The 10,505-nt window shown below is 34.8% G+C and overlaps 1 protein-coding gene across 1 annotated transcript; it reads left to right on the forward strand.

Annotated features, from left to right (window-relative positions):
- The first annotated feature begins 5,953 nt into the window (after positions 1-5,953).
- LOC141705560 (ARF guanine-nucleotide exchange factor GNL2-like) lies at positions 5,954-10,451 on the forward strand. The gene is made up of 2 exons (XM_074508469.1): positions 5,954-7,016; positions 7,089-10,451. Exons 1-2 carry the CDS (start codon positions 5,971-5,973, stop codon positions 10,147-10,149), a joined length of 4,107 nt encoding a protein of 1,368 aa, XP_074364570.1. The 5' UTR covers positions 5,954-5,970; the 3' UTR covers positions 10,150-10,451.
- Positions 10,452-10,505: the final 54 nt, after the last annotated feature.

The raw sequence follows: 10,505 nt of genomic DNA on the forward strand, positions 1-10,505 counted from the left end.
ATAAAAATGGGCACGTGTAAGCTCTTTTCTTTTTAAGTTAAAAATGTTAAAGTTTTTCTATGAATGTATCTCGGTCCTAAATCATTACTTTTTCTCTCCCAAAATATAAGTCCCTTCGACTTTTTTCTCGTAATTCAAGATGTACAAATGTCATAGTTTGATACATTAATTTTTAAAATTTCTTTTATAAAATTAAAGTTTAACATTAATATATTTTATTCAGAAAAAAATAAAAAATAGTTTATAGAGCTATCATTATGTTCACCTTAAAATACGTGAAAAAGATCAAAGAGATTTATATTTTAACACGGAGATAGTATTCTAATTCAATAGGGATGCAAATGCACAGAGCTGTTCGTGAACAAAACTCGGGATCGGCTCATTTAAGTGAACTCGGTTTGGTTAGGTTCGTTTTTTTAAACGATCCGGTCTTAAACATGAAAATGAATTTAGATAAATAAATGAGTCGAGCTAAACTTTTTGTCTGTTCGGCTCGTTTAGTTCGGGCTCAGCTCGGACTCGGTAACTCGACTTAGCTCTAATAAAGTTTATATATATTATAAATGATAAATTATTACTAATCACTTAAATATTTTCACTGTTACATTTTTTCAGCATTTATTAATAATTCTATTATTTTAGAGATTTTGTTTATTTTTCTAATTTTAACATTTACTTTTTTCGTAAGTAAACTATCAAATTGATATCATGATACATTCATCTTCAATTATTCATATTTCATAAACATCATTAAGTAACTTGTAATTTACATAAACCAAATTTAAGTAAAACAACAAAACATAAAAAAATTGGCATCGTCATTTTAAAAAGTAATGTACGATTTATAAAGTTATTAATGTCTCAATAATTTAAAATAAAGTTGGATATATTTTTAAAAATCGTCTTGAACAATAAAATGATATAGTTAGATTAAGAAATAAGTGTGAATATGCATATACAATTGTCAGGTAAAACTAGTAATTGATCTCGATACAACTTGTAAAATTATAAATTATAATTTAAGGTTATTCGATTGAAAAATATATCAAAATATTAGTGGACAACTCGATTCGGCTCGAGTTCGGCTCAGTTCGGTTGTTCGTGAACAAATTCGTGTTCGGCTCGGGCTCGAAACGAGTCGAGCTTGAACATCACTTTCCGTTCGGTAATTAAACTCAGCTCGTTCTAAAAATAAATTAAACTCAACTCGACTCGGATAGAACTCGACTCGACTCTGATCGTTTGCTGCTCTATTCAATTGCATACCGTACGAGCAATAGTGCGTTTTGTGGTATCCAGCAAGCAGTTAAGTTAAAAGTGATGATATTATGAGACCTTGAGCATGTGGAGATCAAGCGTGCTTGTGGATTAGCAAAAAAGTGTAACCTTGACTAAGTGGGAGTACCGTCTACTAATTGGTTTATTGAGTTGTAAGTCCGTAAGCACATATCGATGATTGTTTGTCAACCCAATTAATAAGTTGAATTTATAATTTATAAGCTAATAAATTGAATATTAATGATGACATATTTTTTTATACTTATTTTAATTTTTTCCTTTTTTTTAATTTTAGATTTGAAATATATGTTTTTAAATGTTATTTAAATTTAAAATTCACGAATTAAGATAATTATATTTTAAAATTATTTATTTTAGTTCATTTAAGTTAAAAAATTCTGACATATAAGTAAATTATCCAAATACTTATATATCTTATAAGTTTTCTTCTATTTATCACTTATAGTCACTTATGTATTTTAAGTTATATTACTTATTTTAAAATTTTCCAAACAAACACTTTATATATAGAGTAAATTGCAAAGTGGTGGTTAAATTTTACCCGCTTTTATATTTTGGTGACTGAAATTACAAATTTACAAAATATGGTCGAAATATTGCTTTACCTCTTCTAAAATGTGGCTAAGGGGCACTTTTTAAAGAACAAACATCAGTTTTTTCTCAAAAAGTGGCTCACAGTCACCTATTTAAGGTCCCGTTTAGTATTGTTGTTGAAGATAGTTATAACAGTTTTTTGCTGAAAATCTGTCAGAAATGTGTTTGGTAAACTCTAAAAGCTGATGTCTGAAAAAACGTTTTTGGTCTAAAAATTGCTGTTAGCAAAAACATGTTCTCCATGCTTTTGGAAAAAAGCTGTTTTCAGTTTTTGCAAGAAGTAACTATCAGTTTTAATGTCAAACCTTCTCAAAAACAATATATATATATATATATATATATATATATATTATATCTCAAAATATGCATAAATTTTAAAAAAATTACCAAACAGTCATCTAATTTCCTGACAGCAATTTTTCCACCGACACTTTTTCTCACAGCACGACAGTTTTTAACAGCACTCCCAAACGGAGCCTTAATGTTCGATCACCATATAGTAAATTTGAAATTTCAGTTACCAAAATGCAAAAACGGGTAAATTTCTGGCCCACCTATGTACTTTACTTTATTGTATACAACGTTAGTTAACCATTTAACAGAATAAACTTGCTCAACTTCCAACTTAAAGATGCTTTTTTCTCAAGATATTCAAGAAAAATAGGCCCAAAAAAACGTCGACAAGGAAAGCCCAACCAGAACTTGATCTGGCCCAGGTTATTTGATGTTACGGTCTCTCCATCTCATCCAAACCGGCCCAGTGTACTTTACAAAATCAATTTAATCCAGTTTGACAACCGACTACCAAGTACCGAATAGAAAGTTTTGCTTTATATTCAAAAAAATTAAAAACTAAGATCTAATTGTATATCAAATAGATAATTTATGATATTTTCTTTCGAAATTTATTTTTTAACATTAATCATCGTTTATTAGTATACATTCGATCGATTTAAATTAGAAAAAACCAAATTATGGCCATTTGATTTAGAGAATTTATCAATAATATTAACTTTTCTAATTTTTTTTGCGATTTTACTATCTTCTGATTTTTTTGCAAAAATACGGAATCAACCAAAATCAACCGCAACTAGCTGAATAAAGTTTTTTTGGTTGATTTGAGGTTGCATGTAGTTGCAGAAACTCGTCAAAAGTTGCATGCAGTTGATTCTAGTTGAAAAACCGTATTTTTACAAAATTTTTTGAAAAATAGTATTTTTGCAAATTAAAAAGTAATTTTACAAATTTTTTTTTAAAAATAACAGAATTTTTGCAAAAAATATTTTTAGATTTGGGTATTTTTCAAAAAACCTCTTTGATTTAAGTGTGATGGAGGTGTAACGCTGCCAAAATAGGATTAAGAGCATCAAAAAATTTATGTGATATTTTTATGGTGATAATTGTGTGAATACACTGTGATTCAATTATAATATTAAAACTATTTGTATCAAATTAGAGATATCTAGTATCTTCATTTTTTTAATCACACATTTCAATGTTTTTGAATCTTCTTCCAATATCTTCTTCAACTTGGCAAAAAAGAGCAACAAATATCAACAAGAGGCAAGTATTTTAGAACAGACTAAGAAAATTTCAACCACCAATAGATTAATATGTAAAAACAACACTAAAAAAAAGAGAAATCCACATATATAACTGGAAGTAATAACCAAACATCAAGAAGAAGATTCATCTCTAGATTATCTACATTAAGATAAACAAAAAAAAAAAGAATACTTGTAGCTTACTCTAAGGGGCATTGCTTTCTTAAAACTTCAATTACAATAGGTGTCCCAAAATGGCAAAGAAACCAAACCCCACATGTATAGGTATGTATGATCCTTAACATTCTAGTAGTGTAAGAACACCACAAGTAGCTTAAGGCACAAGCAACACCTATAACCGGTGCCGAAACCGGGACCAACCTAGGCTACAGTCTCGGCTGAACTTAATAATTTAGTAGAACTTTCTTTTTCAAACCCTGATTTTAGTTTAAAATCAAGACTCTAACATCCAAAAACTAGACTTAATTTTTTTTAGTCCCGACTGTTTTGAAATTCTGGTTCTGCCACTGACTGTAATATGATCAGGATTATAGGGAAAATTTGAGGAGGGGGTGGTGACTGGTAAAGTGGCTTCTTCTGCTAGAAGGGGAAAAGGTGTGACAACAGACATTGCACCAATAGCAAGAGAAATGTGATATAGGAATGATTGGGCTGCAAGGGAATGTAAAGGCTTTCAAGAACAAAGACTTTGAGACTGAAACTTCACCCTTGTCTAAGCAAACTACAGGTCTCTCTCTCCCTCTCCATCTCCCTTATTTTTTTACCCCATACTTCTTCACCTACCATGAGCCAAACCATCTTCTCCAAATGGGATGGCTGCACTCTCTCTTCTCTCCATTGAAGAAGCTCTGGTTTCGGTTCAACTCAGCTAACAAGAAGAGTAAATCGCTTAAATCTTTTGCAGAATTCTAATTACTCATCATATAATGTTTGTTCCACATTGTATGATTGCATCTAAATTGTGCATTGTTCCACATTGCATCTCTGTCATGGTATAGTGTCATATGTATGCTCTTTCCATGGTTCATGTTTGACTGTTAATATGAGATCCAGTCGGTGCCTTCCTCTAACAACTTGACGTTTTAGAGTGACTGGTCACTCACAGTTACATTCTCTACTCTAGAAATATCTCTATACAAAAAAATCATCCTTTCACTTCTACCATTTGTCTTCTCCCACATTACCTATTTTAACAAAATATATTTCCACCGGACCCTGCTTTATACGGGATATACAAGATACGTTTGGTTTGATTTGGATACATTTCAACCAATTTGACTACTATAATCTTCATTTTGCAGGCAGAGGGATTTACATTCTGTATGAAGATGTCAGGTCTTGTCCTTATGAAGATGTACAAGTGCTTTGGTCAATACTGGTGGAATCGAATGCACCTGCTTTGCCACCTATCAATTAAAGCTTCTTACAGTTGCAGAAACACACAAACATAACAGAGAGTCTACCACTGATTTTCAGAAATCAGCATGTACATAAGTTATATCAATATCATGTTTTTCGGGTTTTTTCTTCTTTCTACCCTATTTTTGCATAAGCTATCCAGCGAGCAGATTGCCTAGCTTGTAATTGTGATATAATTTACTGAAGTGACTTGTTCCAATACCAAGTTTCAGCATGTACATAGACGACTTCTATATAATGTTTCGTGATTGCATCATACATGATTCTGTTTGCAGACTGTCAAAAGTTCAATCAACTACTTAATGACATAACCACCAAAGCAAAAACTTTATGAAGAAACTCAATGAAATCAGATTTACTATAACTCTGCGTTCGCCCTTTGGTGCTAACACAATTTAACGACCAAGTTCTTTATAATTTCATAAGAAAAGAATAGATTGCACATAGTGAGCAAGAGGCTGATAGTACCACACATTTGAGAATCCAGTGCAAGATATCCGGATTAATGCTAATCAAAGATTGGACTAGTCACATAAAAGTTCCATCCTGCATGCAGAAAAGGGAGTATTGTGAATGCAAAATTGCCAATTTTCTACAAATGTCTGGCACAACACAAGTTTACCTTCACTGAGATTTAGATTTATTTGTATCTGACGCGTTGTAACAGTATATTAACATTAAAATATCTAAATAACTCACTGAACCAAATAAAACTTATATTTTAATTTTTTGTTTTGTCAAAACAGGGGTGCACCTTCTTATTATAACTAGGTGCAGTATTATTTTTCTCCCTGAAATGAGGAGAGGTGAAAGGTAGGGATCAAACACTCACTTTTAACCATTCAAATGAACCAAAACTAAATTTTACCTTTCACATTTGAGCCCATTTATCCTCCTGTTTAGCTTACATTCAGGCTTTTTTGTCACTTCTTTCCTTACCTGCATCATTTAGCAAAAAAATATTTTTCATGAAATTGAAATTAATGTCCCCAGATTTCTATCAGAATGGTGGAGTTTGTGTCACAGTCTACACACAAATTAGTCATTTTCAAGAACCGGTAATTTTAACGGAGTTTTTTTGAATCTGTAGTTGATGGGGATGCAGGGAGGTGAGAAGGAGAATGAAAGGATGAGTGGTGTAAGAAGGAGAGAGTTTGGACGTGCATGCATGTTGAACACAGACGTAGGAGCTGTTTTAGCTGCTATTCGTCGAAAAGCAGATTTACATCCTCATTATTTCTCCCAGGAAGATAGTTACTATGATTCCTCCATTCTTCAATCATTGAAATCATTGAGATCACTCATTTTTAGTCCTCAACAAGAATGGAATACTATTGATCCATCTATTTATTTGTCTCCGTTTCTTGATGTTCTTGAAAGCGACGATGTTCCAGCAACTGCAACAGCTGTGGCTCTTTCTGCCATCCTAAAGATTTTTAGAAATAATATTTTTGATGAGAGAACTCCCGGGGCCAAACACGCGATGGCTGGGGCTGTGACAGCCATCACAAGCTGCAGGCTTGAGAAAACAGACAGTGTTTCTGAAGATTCAGTTATGATGAGAATCTTGTATGTTTTGACAGAACTTGTTAGGCATCCTGCTTCGGTGTTGTTAAGTGATCATTCAATTTGCACCATTGTGAATACATGTTTTCAGGTTGTGCAACAGTCTGCAAATCGAGGTGCTTTGCTCCAACGTACTGCAATGTACACAATGCATGAACTTGTTCAGATCATATTCGCAAGATTGCCTGATATTGATGTTAAAGATGAGGAAATTTCAGATTCAGATGATGAAGACACTGTTGATCCGAGATATGGGATACGCTCTGCAGTTGATATCTTTCATTTCTTGTGTTCATTGCTTAATGTGGTTCAAGTTTATCATGGTGAGTATGACCCTGCCCAAGGTGCACTGCCTCGTCAATCTTTTGATGAAGATGTACAACTTTTTGCGCTAGTTTTGATCAATTCCGTTATTGAGTTAAGCGGTGACAGTATCATGAATCACCCAAAACTACTGAGGATGGTCCAAGATGATCTTTTCCACCATTTGATTTACTATGGAACACGATCTACCCCGCTAATCTTGTCAATGATTTCAAGTATTGTACTCAATATCTATCACTTCCTTCGCAGGTAAGAGATATATTGTTTATTGAATTGAATGTAATACAGTTCTGCTTGAAAGCTTCCTTTTGTGCTCTGCAGGTCAGTTCGTCTTCAACTAGAAGCGTTCTTCTCATTTGTGTTGTTGAGAGCAGCAAGTATCGGAAATGCAGTCCAAGTGCAAGAAGTAGCCATTGAAGGAATCATAAACTTTTGCAGGCAACCTACTTTTATCATTGAAGCCTATGTCAACTACGACACTCACCCCACGTTTCGTAATGTTTTCCAAGAATTGGGGAAGTTGCTGTGTATGCATGCCTTTCCAGCTAATGGCCCTTTAACAAGTTTACAGATTCAGGCTTTTGAAGGCTTGATTATCATTCTTCAGAACATTGCTGACAGTGTGGATAAGGAAGACAATTCAAGTCCTTTAGGAGAATACCCCATTGAAGTTTCAGAGTATAGGCCTTTCTGGGAAGAGATAAGTACAGATTCTAATAGCTCAGAGAGCTGGGTCGATTTTGTGAGAATAAGAAAGGCACAGAAGAGAAAGATAACGATAGCAAGTAACCATTATAATCGCGATGACAAGAAAGGTTTGGACTATTTGAAAGTTTCACAGTTGGTTTCGGATCCTCCTGTTGCTAAGGCATTTGCTATGTTCTTTAGGTTCACTCCTGGGCTAGATAAGACCATGATTGGAGAATATCTCGGTGACCCTGAAGAGTTTCACCTTCAAGTTCTGAAAGAATTTACAGAAACTTTTGAGTTCGCTGGAATGGCTCTTGACAGTGCTCTTAGGACTTATTTGGAGTCATTCCGATTGCCAGGAGAGTCGCAAAAGATCCACAGGATAATCGAGGCATTCTCTAATCAGTATTATGATCAACAAACTTCAGATACGTTCCAGAATGGATCGGCTGTTCTAGTGCTTTCCTACTCCCTCATTATGCTCAACACAGATCAACATAACCCTCAAGTAAAGAAAAAGATGACAGAAGATGAGTTTATAAGAAACAATAGATCAATCAATGATGGAAAAGATCTTCCAAGAGAGTACTTATCTGGGCTTTTCCATTCCATTGCAACAAAAGAAATCACAGTGTTCGGACAAAATGGTATGACAATCGAAATGAGTCCAAACATTTGGATCCAACTTATAAACCGGTCCAAAAAGATGCAATCCTTCACAGTGTGCAATACAGATCGTACTCTAGGAAGAGATATGTTTGCTGTTATAGCCGGCCCTTCAGTTGCAACACTATCAGCAATATTCGAACATTCTGAAGAAGAAGAAATGCTACATGAATGTACTGAAGGCCTGTTTTCGATAGCCAGAATTGCTCAGTATGGACTTGAAGATACTCTTGATGAACTCCTGGCTTCATTATGCAAATTTACTACCCTTTTAAATCCATATGCATCTGCTGATGAAACCTTATATGGCTTCACCAATGACATGAAACCTAGAATGGCAACCCTGGCAGTTTTCGCTATAGCCAACAGTTTCAAGGAATCTATCAGAGGGGGCTGGAGGAACATCGTTGATTGTCTTTTAAAACTGAAAAGACTTAAACTACTTCCCTCAAATGTTGTTGATCCTGATAATGTCATCGAGTCTTCTGATTCTGCAGCAGATGAAGATTTAGAATCACCTGATGCTAGGCAACGACAATGTACTGGCTTGATAGGCAGGTTCTCACATTTTCTTTCCATGGAAAGCGTTGAAGAATCATTGAACCTCGGCCTAAGTGAATTTGAACAGAATCAGAAAGTCATCCAACAATGTCGAATTGGATGCATCTTTAACAATAGTTCAAATTTATCCAATGAAGCATTGCAGGATCTTGGACGCTCCCTCATATTTGCTGCTGCGGGAAAAGGCCAAAAGTTTAGTACACCTGTGGAGGAAGAAGAAACTGTTGCATTCTGTTGGGATTTACTCCTCACTATGACACTGGCAAATGTTAACAGGTTTTCGACATTCTGGCCTAATTATCATGATTATCTTCTCACGGTTGCTCAGTTTCCGATGTTCTCTCCAATTCCATTCGTAGAGAAGGGAATCATAGCACTTGTCAAGGTTAGTAACAGGATCCTAGCAACGTACAGACCAGAGAAAGTCTCTGAAGAGCTCATCTTTACATCAATCAACTTGATGTGGAAACTGGAAAAAGAAATCCTCGATACATGTTTCGAGTTTCTTACAATACAAATGAGCAAAATTCTTACCAAGAGTCCCGCAAATATACAAACACAACTAGGCTGGAAATCGGTGCTTCATTTGTTATCAATCACAGGACGCCACCAAGAAACCTATGAGCAGGCAGTCGAGACCTTGATTTTTTTGATGTCAGATGGTACTCACATTTACCGGACTAACTATATTTACTGCATCGATTGTGCTTTTGGTTTTGTCGCCCTCAGAAACAGTCCAGTTGAGACGAACAAGAAGATCATGGATTTAATGGCAGAATCAGTTAAAAATCTAGTTGAATGGTACAGAAGTGGATATTCAGATCCAGGAAGTAACACTAGCAATTCATCATCAGCAGACGATAACTCTAAAGCTTTAGCTTCTTCAAACTTCACTGTGAACTTGTTTGTGAGGCTTGGGGAAGCTCTTAGAAAGACCAGCTTAGCAAGAAGAGAAGGGATACGAAATCATGCAATCACTTCTTTGCAGAGAAGCTTTACATTAGCTGAGGGACTATATTTCTCCCCATCTAATATCATAAGTAGTTTAAATCTTGTGCTTTTCGCAATGGTTGATGACTTACATGAAAAGATGCTGGAGTACTCAAGAAGGGAAAATGCAGAGAAGGAAACACGAAGCATGGAAGGCACATTGAAGCTCTCGATGGTGCTCTTGACAAACGTTTACCTGCAGTTCTTAAAGCCAATATCAGAGAGCCCTGGATTTAAGACATTCTGGTTAGGAATCTTGAGAAGAATGGATACATGTATGAAAGCCGACTTGGGAGTCTATGGTGTGCCAGATTTGCAAGAAATGGTACCAGATTTATTGAGAAAGATTATAATAGCAATGAAGGACAAGAATTTATTAGTGCCTACAGAAGGTGATGATCTGTGGGAGATTACCTATATTCAAATACAGTGGATTGCTCCATCCGTAAAAGATGAATTGTTCCCTGATGTGTAACATGACATAGGGTTAATCAAGAGACTAGATAGTAGCAGTAGAATAGATAGTTTTTTGCAAATGACACAGACTCACATTTTTGCCAGCTGACTAGTTCATACAAAATTGTATGTGAATCATTGTATATAGGAAATATATTGAAGGCCATGACAGGGTTTGTTTCTCAGTTGAACTAAATTCTCAGTTTCGTATTCTGTCATGTATTCAAGTTCTTCAGGCCAATATTGTCACTTGATTTCTCTCCTTTAGTTATGACAGTTTTAAGACGAACAAAGTTAATAGCTAAGTCGTTCATTCCCAAAGGAGTTATCAAATACCTCTAAGAGTAACAAGACTGAGTTTATCACCAGAACAAG

The sequence above is a fragment of the Apium graveolens genome, unplaced genomic scaffold, assembly GCF_009905375.1.
Source record: "Apium graveolens cultivar Ventura unplaced genomic scaffold, ASM990537v1 ctg9028, whole genome shotgun sequence".
Lineage (NCBI taxonomy): Eukaryota > Viridiplantae > Streptophyta > Magnoliopsida > Apiales > Apiaceae > Apium > Apium graveolens.